The sequence below is a fragment of the Sturnus vulgaris genome, chromosome 10 (assembly GCF_052056855.1).
Source record: "Sturnus vulgaris isolate bStuVul1 chromosome 10, bStuVul1.hap1, whole genome shotgun sequence".
Taxonomy (NCBI): Eukaryota; Metazoa; Chordata; class Aves; order Passeriformes; family Sturnidae; genus Sturnus; species Sturnus vulgaris.
The window spans coordinates 2,402,622-2,422,172 of NC_142252.1; the positions used below are offsets into that span (position 1 = coordinate 2,402,622).

The window sequence follows — 19,551 nt, forward strand, 5'->3', positions numbered from 1 at the left end:
ATCCACACTTGAGTTTAGAAGTAAATGAGCAGCCATTTCTGAGAATAAGGGCTTTGGGAAGGCTGGCTTTCACAGAGTAAGATCTCACCCCTTTTCTTAAATACAATCTACAGCCTCATCAAAGGTGCCCCAGTGACTTCTTCTGTAATACACATTATGTTCAATCCAGCCCAGCTGCTGTTGCCAAAAAGTCAGTTCCAGAGATCATCCTGCACCTCACACAGGACCTGGTGATGAGGGTCTCTCACAACAAAGTTGTCTGGGGAGGGGAGAGTATCAATTTTCTGCTCTGCCACTGATGTGATCTGACTCGTGCAGGATACAGGGGAGGCACAGGAGTGCAGGGAGGGAGAGGCAGCAAGCAGTCTCTGCCAGGCCACTCTCTACATCTCCACTGTGGAGGGAAACTGCAGCTTTAACAGTAACTGCACGATCACCTGTACATCCCAACGATCTGGTGCATCTGCACATCCTGCATATACAAACCTCTACCAGAAGAAACCAAAAGTTACCCAAACTATGATAAACCATTTAGGCAGAGTACACAGGCTGGAGGTAAAGAAGAAACAGAAAGTAAGAGGCAGAAATTCCCCAACCAATCAAAAAAACCCCAGTTAATCAAACCCTATTGGTGAAACAGCATCAGTGTTACCAAGAAAGCCCCAAAACATACTTAAAAAAATTCAGATACAGCTACATAATTCCTACCAATTGCCCTACCAATTCCCTCAGTGATGACATTAAAATGAACTTGACAGCTATGTTCCCTCAAATAAAAGGAGGAACCATTAGTAAAAAGAATTTTTGTATTTTCCAACCATGCCCAGCAAACGGTTTGTGTTCCATGGATGCTGCCCTCCCTCACTTGACCCTGGGCATCCTGCTGAGATGCTGGGATTCACGCACATACACAAACAAGTGTGTTTTAAAAAGACAGCAGTTCTTGGCCATATATCACAACAAATAAATGACTTCTGAGGGATCTTTCCTCCACCCCAACACAAAGATTACTGACTGACTCCTCTAACCATCACCTGTGTCCTGTGGTTCAGCCCTCCATGTGATCCCAAGCTTTAGTCACCACTGCAGGAATCCAGTTAAGAGGAATCCAAACCAGCTGGAATTGGACCAGGTAGAAGCTGAGAGCAGTAACAAAATCCAGCACAGCTGTTCTCCTGGTAACCAGGGTCTCTGCATTTCAACACATCTACTGTGCTCCACACTGTAAGACTGATCTGCCAGTCACTGCAACCTCTCCATGCTCTTTGCCACATCCAAGCCAGCACTGTCACCCAACCATCTGTGCACTCTTTCTGTCTAAAGCTGTGCAACATGGTTTACGTCACTTTCTCCCCTTCCCTTTTCACCTGAAAAGAACAGGCTCTCTCACCTCAGAAGAGGTGTCTGTGGATTGTCTGGCTTTACACTGTGCTGTTTCCTAAAGGAAGCAATGCTCAAGTCTGAGATACCCTCAGCCATGCACACAGGCCAGCTGTGCAAACCAACACCTTCCTCTTTCTCTTCTGAGCACTTCTCCATCTCCACGGGCTGAAACGCTGCTGTTAGACTGATCATTTTAAAGGGAGAACAAACCTGAAGGGGTAAGACTAAGCCACTGCCTTGTGTGGTCACACTACACACCTGTGCTTGTGGCTGCTGCTCCAACCGTCTGTCCAGGCTTGTCCACAATAAGATACGGGTTATTGAGGACTGAGCTAGCAGAGCCTTGCTTCATGTGCACCGGAGTGGACGTTGGGGTACGAGGTAGCGGAGATGGACTAGGGGTCGATATTGGAGAACCTTCAGAAAAAAAGTCCAATGCTTCTAGCTTGTAAATGTTGTCAGAACATAAAAACATGGCAATAGTAGTACTTCTGAAAATGGCTTAGAAAAGGAATGTTTTCTGAGGATGCATTTCCCAGCCTGAGTGAGGTCACAGGACTTGGAGAAGGAAAGAGAAGACAGAAGGAAAGGAAAAGGCACATAAAGCACTATGGCTCATACCCACCCTGGACATGCTCTGCCTACCAGGACAAGCAGGGCTCAAAGGGAACTTAAGAAGCCACCTGGTCCACCACCCTTGAATCCTGAGGGATATAAGCTGTGCCATTCTCAGTGCCAAGACTAGTGCACCCAAGGAGATGGAGAAAGAGAGCTGAGCCTCTTGCCCTTGTGCAGCCCAAGGTACAGGCATGCAAGAGTGGGAACCTAAAAAGGCTGCATGGAACAGCCTTGGGCAGCAGGAACACCCAAGTCCCTTCATTGCTCTCACTACAGCAGAAATCCTTGAAATCAATCTGTAAAATGGGCAGCCTCTGGGTAACATGGCCAGGAGAGAGAGAAACTAGAGAAGAAAAAAGCTGCATGAAGAGGTAAACAAGAAATTCAGAGAAAAGGACTGGCAAGGAAGTGATCAGAGAAGAGACAGCAGCAAACACCAAGCTTCACCTGCCTGTTAATCTACTTTCATGGCAGTTATTGACAGTTAGAACATAAATGCTCATCAAATAAAATCCCCATGTCTTATAAACGAAGGGGAAACCCTTTCTCAGCAGACAGCAGAACCTTGGGAAAATGTTTAGCAGGGAAACATTTAAATAGAAAGATCAACACAGAATAGTTCAAGGACTTTAGGAAAGATAGCATGGCCCCTGTAATTCCTGCTTTCTAGGAAGCCTTGGGAAAAGATCAAGAGAATAGTTTATAAAGAAAGAATGAAGCACTTGGCACAGGTTCAAGTGTAAATCAACCTGAGTACAGTTTAAGGATGTCAAGGAACAATATTGAAATTTAATTAAAAAAAAAAACCAAACAAAAGACCCCAAAACAACAAAACCAAACCAAAACAACAGACCAGACACACTTTAAGAAAATTATCTGGGAGCAGATCACCAGAAATCACATGTACTGATAGCTGGTGCTTCATCCTCTCTACCCTGAACACCAGAAAATGAAGAACTGCAACAGGTCACCTTGCAGCTTCACAGCACGTGTCATAGTGAGCTGTACATTAATACTTTCTGATGTAAAACATCATTCAGTGACTGGTATCACACCCAGGCAGGGAAGGGACCACGAGTGAAATGAGCAAAGCAGCACTTGGGCCATGTTTGGTTCAGAAGCTGTCACACTGCCCACTGCAGCCAGCTGGCAGTTTAATCCAACACAAGGTTGACTTTTGGAGGCAAAGACCAAAGCTGCTCCATCTGATGCAATATGGCAAGCACAAGAGGGTCTATTGGAGCCTACAAGGTTAAAATCAATTATTTGCCCAGTAATCATGAAACAAATTCTTCTTAATCCATCCCAGCTGTATGAAAGCAGGAGGGAGAAGAATGGCTTCTCCCCACATAAAAATATTCCACATGGGGGATGTGTTTTTGCATGGGCCTTTCTGTGGGTAGCAGTCCATTTCAAGACTACCTATTTCATACCTAAAAGCATTCAAGACCATGGAGAGAACAGCTCTCATCCTGCTTTTCATCTGTTGTGAACCATTTCATGCTTGTACTTTTCTTTCCTTGAACATTAAGAAGTGTGCTTAGCTCCTTATTCTAGAGTTTCCTACTGTCTGATGCTCAAAGACTGGCAGAAAACCAAGGGACAGGCACAAAACAAGTCCAACTGGTTCACTCTCTCCTTTTCCAGGGGGAGGCACTGGGTAAGTAAACTAACATTCACCTGATACAATCTTGCAACTCATGGTGATAGGCTGGAAGGATTTTCCTGGTGACTCTGCAGGGCTTGGACTCTGACCTTGAGGCACTATTTTACAGCTAGCTGCAATGGGTTGAAAGGCTGAATTTCCATGAGAGCCAAAGGCAACTTTCTGTGTGGCTAACTTGGTGGGAGTCCGTTCTATCGAGGATGGCAGGGAATAAAACGCGGCATGTCTTTCGGTTTCAGCATTCCCAGAGAATCCTGATCAAAACAGGGAAAAGAACAGAAATACTTCTTAGGCTGACACATCTGATTCCTTACTGTGCTTCTCTACACAAGCATAACTCAGGTACGACAAACACGTTCTTGAAGGAAAGAAGGAAGGAAAAGCAACTGGTGGGAAGCGCTGAACAAGGAGAAAGTGAGGGAGGGGATTGCTCCTGCACGGGCCCGCTGGATCTGCTGGACAAGAAGAATAAAATGTCATGCACAGCCTGTTCAGCTGTGGCAGGTGATCAGTCACATCTTAACACAGTTTCTTGGAATGCCTTTCCACTGACCAAAAGCTGCTAGTTCCAAGTGTCCTTGGTTAAGGCTCCACAGGACCAAGGCCAGATCTCCTTCGCACAGAATCTCGCAGTGCATTTTTTGGAGTAAGAGCTCAAGGAGAGCAGATTGCCTTTTGAGCTGGGCTACGGAATCCACTTTATATGGTGTAGAATGAGATCAATTAACCTGGAGCTGTTGAGATAAGCCACTGCCTGTCAGTGTAAAAAGGAGGGAGGTTTACTTCCTTCCTGCTGGCTGTAGCACTGCTCACCTAAAGATGCTACAAATCCTCCTGTTCAAATAAAAAACCTGTGCGTTTAAAATTTAGTTGTGTTTGTCATTTTTTAGCCACAAGAAATTACCACATTTAAACAGAAGACATTCTTCTTTCTGAGCCTGAACACCACCAGTAGCACCACAGTGCCTATCAGAAAGCACAACCATGCATGGCACCAGCTTACAGCCACTCCTGGAACACAGGAGTGAGGGAATAAATCAAGAAAAGCATCAGACCATGCAGCATCTGACTCTATTTTGAACTATAACGTGGCTGTGCCCAGAAGGTTTCTCACACTGAAGAGTGTAACCCACACCCTTGTATCTCAGCCCTGTTAACCAAGTCTGTTGTGCAAGCCTCGACAGCGAGTGTTCCAGAAAACAAAGCTAAATGCCAGAGGCACAGCTCTTCCTCCTTTGCACAAACTGCAAATCCCAGCAGTGTGCCCAGGGGCCAGCTCTGCCTGTTCCAGGCAATCCAAGTGATGGTAAGGCCTCAACTGCTGCCCCACTGCAATGGATCCTGACTTTCCTGATCTCTCAGAGGAAGGGGAGAATGAGATCCTGATGTGCAGAGATGCCATCATCCCTCAGACAAACACACACAACATTTTCAGTCTCTGTTCTCCACAGTACAGTAATTACAGATAACTAGGGATTTTTGTTCCCCCATAGTCAGCTCATGTTAGGCACTAACATATATAACTGAACACACCACTAGACCAATTCCTTAAATGTATACACTGTCCCCAAAACATTCAGAAACCTAAAAACTCCTCTGAAAATAGTCTGACAAAGCCAAAACTACAAGTGCTATTCAACAACCTTTTTTTCCAACTGCATCTGCTGCTCCTTTCTCGCTATGTTTTAGTGAAACAGAGCCTGCTCAACAAACTTCAGATAAAAAACTCGAAAACCAAATTATCTATAAAAATTCCTGAATCACATGTTAGAGCACATTAAGGAAAATATTATCTGGGGTGAGAAACAAGCAGGTAGCACCAACAACCTTTAAGGCATAACAGCAATTAAGAGGAGGTATCCAGCAGAGCCAAAGTTCCAAGAACTTGCATTTCACTGACACCTCTTTGCTTTACCTTTGTCCACAGAAGCATCTGGGCTGGAGTCCCTCAACTGTTTAATTGGTGAAGAAGCTTTGACTGGTGCTGGGATACTCAGAGGCAGTGATAAAGATGTAGGAACATCGGAAAGGTAAGACTCTGAAGACTGGGAGAAGAGATAGTCCTCGCCAAGGGAATGCCTGTGTAGCTCCACATCCACCACCTTTCAAAAACAGGAGAAAGGACATTAGTATTTGGTAGCTAGGTAAAGATATAAAACCCCAAACCAACTCTGCCTTTTTATTTTAATGCCTAAAATTAATTTAATACCTCTCCCTTTGTTTCACCCAGCTCCACATAACATTTGCATCTTTTTCAGGGACAGTTCCCAAAGCCCCAGCAGTACTTGAGCTATGACAAAAATCATGCAACATTGAACCTCCACAGTAAAACAGCACGTCTTGGTCCATGGGGAAATGTGAACTGTAATCACTGGAAGGATTATGGAGCCCAGCTCTAAGCAACCCACTAAAGGAAGGACTTTACACCCCTGTAGGGACAGCACTAAACTGAAGCCTGTCTTTTCCAGTAAGGCCTTGAGAATCAACACCACATGATCTACTCTTCAGAAGTGTTTTTTAATAACAGTAGACATTTCACCTCAATGCTTTCTCCACAAACTGAAAAGCTGAAGTAATGCGATTTCACCATAAAAATTTCCATTCACTACAGTACAGCAAGGGGAAAACAATATCAAGAAAACTTTAGAACTTTAGCAAACTATGGTCTATTAATTAATTTATTTATTTCAAGAGTTCACTTGCTATTGAAGTCCTGAATTTTGACAGATACAGAAACTTAGAAGTACTTAATATACAGTTAAATTTCAGCAGAATAGTTGGGTGATGCCTTGAACTTAAATTCTTTATGTGTAAGCTCTGCAGCAGATCAGAATGCAAATCAGAACATTTCATACCAAAAGCTTCACAAAGCACTAAAATTTAAAGCTCCAGTACAAGCCAAGTTCTTTATGAAGGAAGAGCTGGAAACAGTCTCCCCTGAACCAGGAAGGAGAAAAAAATGACTGCTGTCATGAATAGTGGCAAGGTGTCATAATCCTTTCATTCAACAAGAGAGCAAAATCTACTTTCTAGAAATTGTAAAATCAAATGGGTCTGACTCTGTGACTAGCCTCATGCATCTTCTCTTTTTAAACATCTTTAAGTGAATTAAATCCATCCCATGACCCTCTGACTCACCGTTTCTGCACCAAGTGTCTGCAGGCCTGTGTAGGTCCTGTCCAGCTGGAAAAGACAATAGAATACATTAGTCAGGGCAAAGCATTATATTAGCTAGAATTTACAATACAGATTCTTTGAAAGAAGTTTTAATCTATGCAAGTTGAGCAGCAGTGCATCCAAAATTTTGAGGTCATAAGGTCAGAAATCTGTGTGCTCTGATAAGTGCCCTCCCTCTCTTCTGCAAAAAATTCAACCATGACACAAGGCCCACACTAAAGTGGAAAGGAGCAAAAAAGTTGAAGGAAATGAGATTATTGAGGGAATATTTCCATCTAAGGAGTCCTCAAGCAGTGTCCTTTTTTTTTATTCCTGATGCCAATATAAGGAAATAATTGTGTTTTCAACTGACCAGCACAAAGGCTGTGTTTACACCATAGTTTTTGATTAACTAAGTGTTCACACCAAATCATCAACTGATAAAGAGGCATAACATCCCAGAGGCACCTGTCAAGACACCTGTAGAAGCAGCTGGGTTTAAGAGGTGTAGGATGTGCCAGAGCCCAGGGGCACATGGGGTGCCAGGCACAGAGGAGGGCTCAGCTCACTCTGTGCCCTCACAGCAGCCACAGGCTCAGTGTGAGAACAGCAAAGATTTCCTGGTTTGAGCTCCTGTGTGCCATGGACTGGCTCAGTTTTCTTCTGTAGTCTGAGCTTCCTTCACCATCCATCACAGTGTTAATAATTTCTCCCCAAGTCACATCTCCCCAGATATATTTTACTCACCATCTGCATTAAATGACCCTAAGATGCAGGGGAATATCTTCAACCTCCTCTATTATCTATATTTAGGGTTGCAGTGAGGTACCTTATTTAGCATGAAATTCATTAATGCAGGCAGAGTTCAAATAAAATTAACACTGCTCAAAGAAACAGGAGACTAACCCAGCTCAGGACTTAAGTCCACTAATGCCAGGGACTGCTAATTAAAAGGAAAACGAGCAGTGGCCTAGTTTTCCAGGACTGCTGCATACCAGAAATCCCAAGTGCTGCAGGGGTGAATGAGCTGGAAAAGGGAGATCTCTTCAAAGGGAATAGGGAATCTCAGCCCTCCCTGCCCACTTTAACAACAAAGATAATCATTAGCTGATGCCTGCCCGTGCTGAAAGAACAGAACAGACATGGCAGCCACTTTACTAGCAGAAAGACAGCCCTGAAGCACCCTGTTAGGTTAAAGCCAGTGAAAACATGACAAAAATCTCAAATTGTAGGGGAAAAACAGCTGAACACTACTGCTCTGGGCACACTCAGCCCCAGCTGCTGCATCAGCTCCACACAGCCAAGGTAAGAGGCTTTCCTGGATCTGCTTTGATTCTCCAGGTCAACTATTCATCTGAAAATAACCACCAGGACACTTGTAACACAGAGAGGCAAAAGCACATAGACAAGCACAGCCTCTTCTAGACTATGCACGATTGCTCACTGAAATGCCTTTCTCTAAAGTATTTTGTTCCAATACCTTCAAATTGTGTATGATATCAATCCTTTTGTTCTGGCTATCCTTGAAGTGTATCTGCACTCTCACTGGGAATTCTCCCCAGCCTCTCCTGGTCAGGTGAAACGGAGGTTCTCTGGAAATAAACAGTGATTACATTTTGATGCAGAAGTGATACAGCTTTCACTTCCCTCCTTTTCAGAAAGCCAAAGACTGTTTTTCTAGCTGACAACTAAAGCTATTTTCAGGTCTGCTAGGCACCACAGAGAAAGTGTAATCACAGCAATGGGAATTTTATGGCTTTGGACAGCTGAAAACATACTTTTTAACTTTAGACAAGGGGACAGGGAAGAAAATGGTAAAACACTGTTGGAAGAGACACGTGGGAAACAAGTGTGGTATTTTTAAAAAGAAGACAAAAAAAGGGCTGTGCTATGTCAAATGGAAAACACTTAGTTAAAAAAAACCCAAGTCAGCTCACTGTAAGGTGAGCTTCCAATGCAGCATTTTGCAACCACTGCCTGCTGCTCCCTATCTAGTAGCAAAAAAGCACATGCTTTATGTAATAGCAACAGAACAGCACAGGGACAAGGAAAAGTTAATCACTGTAATTCTCCAAGCTGAAAAAGAAGGATCTGTAAGATTTACTTTCACTCTGTATTTCAGCTTGTTATTGTAAATGTAAATATGGTTTTAAAAAATGCTAGAGGTTAAAAGGCAATTTTTAATCCAGAATATTAATGTTCACTACAATGAATGGGACTGTAACACTAGGAATCTATTAAGCAGATAGGATTAAAATAGAAGATAACCAGCACTGACAACTGAGAAAGGCTCAAAAAGACAGTAATCAAATATAATTTGATATGTTACAGAAGAAATACAACAGAGTTTGCTTTTGTTCTGCTCAGGGCTGTCTTCTCAGAAACATTACTGAGCCATACCAACACTTCATATCTCAAATAAGTCTTCCTGGAATTGCCTTTCAGTAGTTTAATTTTGCCAGAATTAAGTTGCCATTCTGTACCTAAACAGCTCTTCCCACACTCCTCCCTCCAGGAGGCAGCTGAATATCCTGTGGAGAATAATTTCTCTGGGAAGACACCAGCTACTTCCAAGGCAGCCTCCCTCAGTCTTGCCCAAGGAAGAAGGATGAAAGACTCACAGGGCACTTCCCTGCAGCAGTCGAGAGAGAACCTATCCCCCAGCAGGGTGACAGCTTGGAAAACAGGGATAGAGGTTTGGGAGAGCACAGGGAAGCTGCCCTGTTTCTGTAGCATCAGCATCATTCCATTGATGGGAAAGTCCTCAAAGCACAAAGCCAATGCCACTGATCTCACACCATAGAGAGGTATTTTGGAGTGGGATATTCATGTCCAACAACACATAGAACATTAAAAATATGGGCAAATCAGCTTTTGGAGATTCTCTTTCTTTTTCTCACTGGAATATATGGGTGGCAGAAAACACTTTGTTTAGCACCAGAAGCCTAACCTGAGCAGCAGAGAGTGTATGTAACACATACAGGAGAGGCACAACCCACATGAATAGCATGAAATGCAACAACTAATGCTTTTTCTCAGAAGGAAACTAAAAAAAACCACCCCAGACCAAACAACCTGTTTGGCACATTTGCTACATAAAAAACCTCATTTATTTTTACTACTATTTTGGAGTAAGCCAAGTTAAGCCAGAGGTTAAATACACACATAGAGCATTAAACCAGGAAAAGAAGTTGTTAATTTTCTAAGAATGGCTTCTAAGAAACTTGGCACTGTAAGCTTGGCAAGCACAAAGACTGGAATAGTGACTGGAATAATTCCTTATTACCTCACTTCTACCAGGTCATTAGGTTTGTAACTGGGGTGGAGGAAGAACCAAACTTTCTTGACAAAATGATTTATGCTGGGTTCTCTCCGAGAGCCTCGGACATACACCATCCATTTATGGGTTGACTGATCATTTTCTTCTCTCTTGTCAGGAGGAATGTACCTGGTAAAAAAATTAAATAACAAACACAAGATAAAAGTCCCAAAGAGACAAATACTGCAAAAAGTATTTCTGGAAAGATTGTGCAAAAAAATTGGGAATGTTAAAATGCCTGTGGGAACCTTGCCCCCTGAACATTTCTACTCGTTTGTCCTTACTCTGACAGTTCATCCAGGAACAGATACAGGTCCCATAATCTACTCTTCAGTTTCTAACACATTTCCTCTATTTTAATGCACAACTACCATATGACACTCACCCATTTAAACATCTGGCTCTTAATTAAGACGACTTAATTTTAATATTCTACTACTGTCAAATTCCTTATCCTGTCCTATTCTGAGCTATCAGGAAGCAAAACCACACCAGAACACAACATCAACAACTCTGCTACCATAAATAGAAAATAATACAATTCTTCCTATAATTTTTTAAGCAACTTCAGTCAACACTTAGTTCTGGGTTCAGCCCTAGTTAGATCTTCAAGAAGCAATTCTGACTCTTAAGTTTTGTCAGGAAATGTCTGATATATTCTGTGCAAAAGACTGACTTGAGCAGAGCAAGGATGGAGAGCTAAAATCTGGAATTGTTCAGTTCCCTAAAAGTAATGCTTTTCATTACTAATTTTCTTGAAGATCAAAAGTTATACATATTTTCCTGTCTTCTCTTAAACAGAAATAAAAACTGTAAGAAACAATTTGTTTAAACTATTCCGAACTTGCACAATTTTCCTCATTGTGGTTGGTTGTGTATTGTTCTCTTGGGGTTTTTCTTCTGTTTAAGAAAACCCCACATTGTACCCATGGACACACTGAATTAGCCAACACACTCAATTAGGATAACTTGCTTCTCCAAATTTTCAGGGGAAAACTTCTGATTTCTATCAAAAAAGGGTGAAAGACTTCCCTTGAGAGAAAGAGATCTTAAAATCTCTGCACACATATAAATTTATAAACAAAATAACTACTAAAACACCTGTTCCTTCCACAAGAAAAACCCATGCTGAGACCAGAGGAGGGCTGCCTTGGGTTCAGTGATCATTCAAGTGTAACAGATCATACTGTGACAGCCTAGCAATTTCATTTGTCTCCTAATTGTAACTTTCTATTCAATTTAATCCTGAAATAAAGGACCATCCCTCAGGCTCTGGATACTAACTTGGAGACGTTGCCAACCACAATCGTTTTCTTCACATAAAGTCGTGAAGTTTCATCATTTGACAGTCCAGCATTTCGTTGTCCTGGTTTTTGAGAGCTTGAAACACCCGAACTGTCCTGAGGGTAGGGGAAGAAAAAAAAGGCAAACAAAAACCCAAACATTCCTCTTAAACATCATTTTGTTTGGTGCTAGAAAAGGAAAGTGTTGTTAAAAAAACCAACAAAAACCTGAATAAATGAAACAAGGAATCATCCCTAAAAATACTTAAATTGCTCTCTAGGCACGTTTAAGCAACTCAGGCATGTAACAATGCTAGCCTCCCTGGTCAAGAACACACTGCATGGATTAACTGAGCAGACATGGCTGTGACATCCCACGGACCTGAGCCATGACTTCAGCCTGAGTTTCAAAAGCACTGCCCCTGCACTATCAGAAATAAAACCAGGCATGGCTAGAATGGCATTGTATTGGTTACTCATCAGGAACTAAATTCAATTGCCCATGAGTGGGGGCTGAAAATCTAAATCTTTCTCTTTCCCAGCCTCTGCTGCTCTGAGGGACTCTGGTGTTGCTCACAGTGAATAATCGAGGCTGGGTTTGAGACAGGAATTCAGCTCCAACTGAGCAGGGAGAGCAGGCATGACCTGTCACTGCCATGCAGGTAAACCCCAGATCCACAGCCATACCTTGGCACAATAAATCCAGCCACCCTGTAACATAACCCCAGCTATTAAAGCAGTGGCCAAGACTCCCAGTACAATGATCTGACCACCCACTGTGCCAACACAAGTAGAAGTGTTGTTTGCATGGGACTAAGAGGCTTTTCTACAACTTTGTTGGATGAAGTGTCTGGCTGGAGAATAAGGGACTGCCATCCTTGAGTGAGGATGAGGAGAGCAGAGCAGCCCAGTGGATGCATCCCACTGAGCACTCGCCAGAGGAGGGTCAGCATGGGAAGCACTGGATTCACTGAGGAACCATTCCCCCTCCTCTGCCAAATCAGGGATGCCTCAAGGTGGAACAAGGAGTCACAGAAGGCTGGGATGGCACCTGCTTCTCATCACTCCCTCAGCCTCCTCTGCATTGGTCAAAGATGTCCCAACGTGCTATCCCCAAGCAATACAACTGCTCCAACCACCTATGCCCCCAGCACAGAAACAAGTTCTATTGCTCTGCTGGTTTACAACACAGGTGGGTCCACATTCTGCATGGCTCATCTGCCTTCTGCTACAGACCCAAGGCAGAATCACTGCTCTTTCTGCCATGTAACTTATTCAGCTGCAGAATGCAGCCATATTCACTGAGATACACCCACCCCTGGCTGTACTACTCTGGCAGGCCTGACCACTTAAAGGAACTGAAAGGAAACTGAAGAGTTTCACCTCATTTCACATTTCAACTGCAGACACTGAGTGAGTCTCCCCAGCGGTGCCACCTGCAGCCAACAGGTGAAACATTTGTGTTGCTGCACAGTGAGACACAAAGGGAGGGACTGGATCCAGGTGAAAAATAACCTCCCCAAAAAGCATGAGGGAACACTGACAGAACATTTTTTTACTTGGGTCAGACTGGTTCAGTTAAGCAACTGGTGGTAATGCACAACAGCACCATCAAGAGAAAAACAATTCTCCCCTGTATGGTCTCAAGCTGTGCACCCAGGCTCTACCATTTCATGCTGCCAGGGTGAGCTAATCCTCCATTGTTACTGTTTGCACTACAGGCTGCTGAGGAGGCCAAACCCCTCCAGTGGATCCAGTGTTCTAAGCAATGCAGCCTCCATGGGCACCCAGAGCCAGGCAGCAGCATTACTGGGAATGACACATTGCTGGGAATGACACACTCTCCTCTGCAGGCTCTACCCTCCCAACCTGACTTCCACCAGTAGAGCAAAGCCCAAGCTCAGGCTGTGAAGCACCTCCTTCCCCAGAGGCTACAGCCAAGGGTGGCAGAGCTGTGCTGACCCCACCTGAGCCTGCTGAGCCCGCTTTGGGCAGGAATGAGGTAAGAGGAGGTACCCACGTTACAGACACTTCAGTTGGCCTCACAGCAAAGCCAGGCTGAGGGAGTGGGAGCAAGCAGTTGGAGAGGATAAGAAACACATCTTCAGCAAGGTGGGTGAAAACATGAAGAGCTCCTGGTGCCAGCACCGAGTCCTCAGAGCACACACCTCCAACAACTTGATCACCACTCGAGTTTTACTTTACCCGGCCAGCATTTCTGCTCTGTCTCTGGTCCAGGCTGTTTGTCAGCCGCTCCTCGGCGTCCAAGTTGCCATTGTCCTTGTCCAGGAGAAAGTCATTGTGCTGGGAGAGCGAGTCACTCTCAGAGTGGTTGGCAGAGGGAGTGTCTGAGCCCTGGTTAGCTGGAGATGAAGACCTCGAGGGAGATTCCAAGAATTTCTTGATTGAAGGGTGATTAAGAATTGTTGTGTCGCATGACCTGGTCCCCTGGAATGAAGAGGTCAGGAAGATCTGGTCACTATTTCCCCCAGAAGATCTGGTCACTACTTCCCACAGCCCAGATAAAACCAAAGCTGTACCAGAAGAGAAAAAAGTCAATGAATGAAGAAAGAGCAAATATTTAATCAGCTGCCCTGCAGGAAAAACAGACGCTGCAGAAGTTAAAAGCTTAAAACGGTTCTACAGAAACAGTGCCAGTGAATCTGTTCCTTCACACCTTCTGATCTCAGAAACCCACTGGGTTTTGGAAGGGAGGACTGCAGCCTACTCAACTATCTAAAACACCCCTTGGAAAATAACCTCTGCCTGTGCAGCCCCCTCCAGTCTCACCACACACAGGAAGGCCACAGCTGCCTGGCTCTTGCAGGCTAGCAGGGTAGGGAAGTGCATCAGGCTCTTCAGCTTTGATACTCGTTGGCAGCCTTGTCAACACCTATGAGGCAAGCTACACCCTGTCTGCTCCCAAAGCTTAACAGGGGATAAGAAATAATGTGCTTAGGCATGCTTGCAAACTTTCCTCAAAACAGACATCTTAGAGCTAATCTTAGATCCTCCTAAACCTGCAAGGAGGAGGGCAGAGCAGGCAAGTGTTTAAATCGTTTGGGGTTTTTTGTTGTTTTTTCTTATTACCGTCACAAAGGTCCTTCTTTTTCTCTTGCATTTTCTTTTTACCACAGAAGTAGAAGGAAAACATCCATCAACTCAAAACAGGTGTCCCCTGGCCACTTCTTGACCCAGGCACCAGACATCCCTGGCACCTGGGTTTGAGGATGAACCAAGTGAGCAGGAATACCCCTGTGCAGCAGCCAAGCACGGACAGCCTCCTTCCAGCTCCTGCAGCCACAGACTCACACCAGAATGGCATTGGCAGATTATCCTACAGGCAGCACCAGCTCTAAAAGGTTTCTTCTTCCCTGCCCCAACTACCCCCAGCCAGGCTGGAACAATTATTCATGGGGCATGTCACAAAGGAAAACAAATCAAGAAACTGACTTGAGATTTATTTGTTGCTTTGTTTGTTTGTTACTTTTTGCTTTGTTTTCTGTTTGTTACTGTTTTCGTTTGTTTTTTTCCCTTCACAGTTTCATTTTTAATCCACATTAAGTTCCCTGATTCAGAATTCTGCCAACATGATTGAGGGGGAGGCAGATACCAGAATCACTACAGAGCAGCAGAACTGCCTTCCAGAGGTGGTGGCAAGAGAGAAGTTACAAACATTGTGCCACCTCAGCCTCTAAAGGGCCATTCCAGAATTTCCTTTCCAGGTGTCCATTACATGCACAAGCTGAGCAATTACCAACTCTCAATTACCAGCTTGGGAGAGTTATAGCCATTTATCCAAGGGCAGGGACACACACAACCTGTCAAAAAAACCCAAAGCCCAAACCAAATCCACACCAAGAACGTCTTCTTTTGTTTTACCTCTAGTCAAGTAAAATGACCAACATTTTGTCCAATAATTTGTGGGAAAACATAATAAAGCACAATCATGAGGAATCCCAAGCCTCAAAACTCAGCAGCATTGGGTTTGAGAACTGTTTATATTTATGAGAACAGGTCAGGAACTTGCAAATCATCTTCCCAGAAGTTCTGAATTTAACTACGAAGACTCCTATTCTACCAGAAGCAGAAACAAGACAAACTTTCACTGTCTGGTCAAACATACATGAGCCACAATTAAAAACAGACAACAAAGAAAACTGAAATCAGCAACAATTTCAAAATAAAGGAAAAACTGATTTAACCTGTGTGTAAATCAGGACTTTTAGAAAAAAAATTAAAAATGCAATCAACTAGATTAGCCATAAACTCATACTGGAAAACCAAATAAAGCAAGGAGGCACCAATAAGTTTTGTGAAGATCTCAAAACAATCACAAAATACATTATTTCTGGGAAGTGTGAAAATCACCAGGAAAAAAGTGAACACCCTGCATGGCAGAACAAGACCAAGGAACAGTACAGCTTCTGCAGACACATGATGACAATGGATAAAGGCACTTACAAAGATTAGAACTTAGGTCACATTCTTCAGCTGCCTACACAAAAATCGAAGGGGGCAGAGAGATCTCCAAGCTTCCCAAGGCTGCCACAGCCTTTTCCAACTCCAGTTGCTCAACTCAAGTTCAGAGAGGGAAAAACAAGCTGAACCTTTTTTGTTTTTACCTCACTCCAAGTCCTCTGAAAAGCACAGTAGGAAAACCAGGAGTAGTACTGAGAGCAAGTGCTTGGAAGAGAAATTCTTATGGGACTAGAGTGAAAGCCATGTTTGCAGCACCCATCTACAGTTTCCAAAAATCACTGGAAATCAGATCAACTTGAACTGAAAAGATGGTAACAAAATGCCTACACTGGTAATGAACTACATGCTATTGGGAATCTGCACGAGTTATGAACATCCTGCAATTAGCAGTCATTAAGGGCAGAGTGCTCACAACTGGGGTTTAACTAACAGGGTTTGAGGTTTTTTAATCTTGTGAATTTTTAATCACCCTGTGATATCCCCTTGATTTATTTCCTGCTTTACTGATGCCATCAGTCTGTTCACCAACCCATTAACAGACAGACTGCCAGGGCAAAGGGAAGATGGTTTCACAGCACTGCTCGAGACTCAAAAAATCTTGAAACCTTTATTATTTTTCTCTTTTCCTGAAAAGTCCCCAAACGCATCGCTACCACTCTCCTCCTGTGAAATGGGAAAACATATTCCACACTTTTCAAGGCTCTGCAAGGACAAACTGTGCAATGTCTGAGAAATAAGGTACTCTCAGAGAAAAACTGAGGATGAAAAAAAAAAAAGCAGAGTATTTCAGAAACCAGAACCAGGGGCTGCTGAACAACTTTGCAACTGCTTCTTGAAGACTCCTCTTTGCTGAGTACCTGAGGCCCAGCAGATGATGCAAAGGTCTCCTCTCCCACTGCCACCCCACTTGCAGTTTGTATTCCACTATTTCATTAAATCACATCTTAACACCAAACGTCAGCTGAACAGCCACTGAACTCCACACCTTCCTTTTGCAAAGATTCCCTCAAGTCTTGTTATTCCCAAAGTAGCTTTTACCTCTCCAGCTTTGAGGAGACCAGCAGAGGCATAATAGTTAGCCACAATGCAGGCACGCAGCTTGTCCATCATCCTCCTGGCTTCAATCAGGCGCTGCAGAAAGGAAACACAGAGTGAGGATAAGCACTGCAGCAATCCCCAACATCCCAAACACCAAGGTGTTTATCAGAACAAAACCTTTATACCTGATCTATAACTTCAATTTCATGTTCTTTACTCTTCATTTCGACGGCAAACTGTTCCTTTATAATGGTCTCAATCTTCTGCACCGTAACATCTCGAGCTGTACAAGGCCACATATGGAAAATAAAGAAGGAGAAAGTATTTACATTTGTTTTTGAGGCTCCATTTGAAAACAGAAAGATGAGAAATCACTACAGAATGAGAAGTGAAGGGATAGTGAGTTCAGCACACACACAAACACATAAAGGGATGGATCATTTTCCTCCAAAAAAAAGTTGTCTTAACAAAAACCACATGTATCTTTAAAAGCCAGCTTATGTGGAGAGCTATTTTTCCCTTTTTAGGTCTGAGATGACAAATAACAGAAAACGGGAAGAACAGGGCCAGTTTGTTTACTTCTGCCTCAGTAAAGCTGTAAACAGTCAAAGGAAAACTCCACGGTGCTGGCCCAGCACAGTCACTGCTGCAAATGTGCTGGAGTGAGCTGGAACACCACAGACATTCTTCTGCTCTCCTTGGCCAGATCCACATCCAGGAAATTTACACCACCTCACGCAGCAAGAATAAAGCAAACTCATATTTATACAGCCCTGGCATGAAATGCAGCCTGCTCTGGTGTGCCTACAAGCTGTTCATTATTCACAAAGGAAACTACATTATCAAAAGCTGGTCCACCTCTTACAAAATCCTCTTCCAGCATAGCAGTCAAAAAAATTCAGCCTTTCAGCAGGAGTTTACTGACCTTGGTGGAAAGTATGTAGTTTAGGATTTCAAACTGTGCAAATACCTTACAGCAAATTAGTGGCTAAAAATGGAATTGGCATATTACTATATTTTTCTAGGACATGTATAAACATAGGAAGAACTATTCTTTTTGGTCTACACCTACTGTAGACTTCAATATCACCCTTCATTTAAGTCACTTCCATTATATCAAAGGGTTTCAAACAACTTCTGTTTTTAGCAAATTCTAAGTCAGAACCCAGCAAAGCAGAAGTTACACTTCTAGAAGAAAGCCTGGAAAAGGTGCTCCAGCCTGTGTCAGTAATAGTGACCCCACTATAAAGCAGATCACAGAAGAGTCTCATTTTCCCTGGATTTTCCCCTCACATTGTTTCTACATGAAATAGGAGACAACAGCACCAAGACTTTGGCTTGAGTTTCAGACGAAGTGTATGTCTTCCTAAAAAATACATATCTGTTTGAAGAGGTCTCTACTGTCACCATAGAGAAGGGAAAGAAAAGCAAGTCAAAGCTTTGCTGACATCTTCCAGACAGCATAGATAATTTTACTATCTGATCAGGCACCTACAACAGGAGTGAAGCAACTGATGCCTCTATATGCCACAGGGGAATCCTAAATAATTTTCCTTCTTTTCACATACATATACACACATAGGCATATATATGTATACATATATATTTTTTTTCCTTAGGACCAGAAATAGTTCAAACCTACATTAAAACACAATTATGGTTGAATCTGTATGAGTAAAGCAAAATTTAAAACCAGAGGGATATAATTTGCCTCCATGAACATCATGATGAGGAAATTCTCATGTAAGGCTATACACTTAAAATAAACCTGAACAGATGAAGGCACGAGAGGTATGGTTCAGAGAGGGACAACTGCATCTCTTTACAAGGCTGATGCCATGCCATGACAGCATCACGATGATTTAAGCACTTCAGAATTTGTGGTTATATTACAGAGGCTTTTAAGAACATTTCATATTCATCTTTCCCATCTTAGTGTCAACCACAGTCCCTCATTAAGATTATGCTAGTGAAATTTGTGTGCTTAAGGAATTCTAGTATTGAAAGCTGGAGATCTTCCATGAAAAGAAGAAAGCAGCCAATTTGGAGGAACCTCCTGAAAGCAAAGTTCACTTTGGCAAGGACAGCTTTCCAGGGTCCTGAGACTCTGCCTGCTCATCATCAACACCTTCAGGAAGGCTGCTTCAGAAGCAGATTAAAAACCTGCCTGCAGTTCCTGGGACACGCCAGAACAGAGGGTGGTGACTTCTGGAAGCCAGGCAGGGCAGGCAGCTGGGAGTGGTGACATGGCCAGCTCCAGCACAGCTGCATAGGGCCTCCACTGGCAGGGCCCCTGCCCCACGTGGCACACAGGACCTGCCCAGCAACACATTCAACCCAGAGTCCAGTCTCCTCAGGCTTGTCCAGCTGTACAGCATCCTCCAAAACATCCCCCACAAAGCCATCCTCTGTCCCTCTCCAACTGGCAGCTCCGGCTCTATTCCTGGATCTTTTTCAGAGCCCACAGCCAGCCTCAGATTTCTCACCTCCCTGTTTGTCAGCTCTTCCCATCATGATCCTCTCTCACTAGCTGTGCTATGCCAAAACCACTAGCCTACTCCCTGTCCCCGGGGCAAGCAGCTCTACTCTCATTTGCCCAGAGAGAC

At 43.5% G+C, this 19,551-nt stretch overlaps 1 protein-coding gene across 5 annotated transcripts in view; it reads right to left on the reverse strand.

Moving 5' to 3' along the window:
- YEATS2 (YEATS domain containing 2) overlaps positions 1 to 19,551 on the reverse strand; it is a 48,442-nt gene that overhangs the window by 27,151 nt on the left and 1,740 nt on the right. For 2 of the 5 annotated variants that reach the window (XM_088170528.1, XM_014870302.2), the window contains exons 3-12: positions 17,131 to 17,228; positions 16,946 to 17,038; positions 13,631 to 13,873; positions 11,427 to 11,542; positions 10,110 to 10,271; positions 8,304 to 8,415; positions 6,806 to 6,850; positions 5,583 to 5,769; positions 3,682 to 3,921; positions 1,642 to 1,800 (exon numbers count right to left, since the gene is read on the reverse strand). In XM_088170528.1, coding sequence (XP_088026654.1) covers positions 1,642 to 1,800; positions 3,682 to 3,921; positions 5,583 to 5,769; positions 6,806 to 6,850; positions 8,304 to 8,415; positions 10,110 to 10,271; positions 11,427 to 11,542; positions 13,631 to 13,873; positions 16,946 to 17,038; positions 17,131 to 17,228 — 1,455 coding nt within the window. Of the gene's footprint in view, positions 1 to 1,641; positions 1,801 to 3,681; positions 3,922 to 5,582; positions 5,770 to 6,805; positions 6,851 to 8,303; positions 8,416 to 10,109; positions 10,272 to 11,426; positions 11,543 to 13,630; positions 13,874 to 16,945; positions 17,039 to 17,130; positions 17,229 to 19,551 lie in introns of those variants that run through there. The other 3 variants (XM_088170529.1, XM_088170530.1, XM_088170531.1) reach the window with 3 other exon arrangements.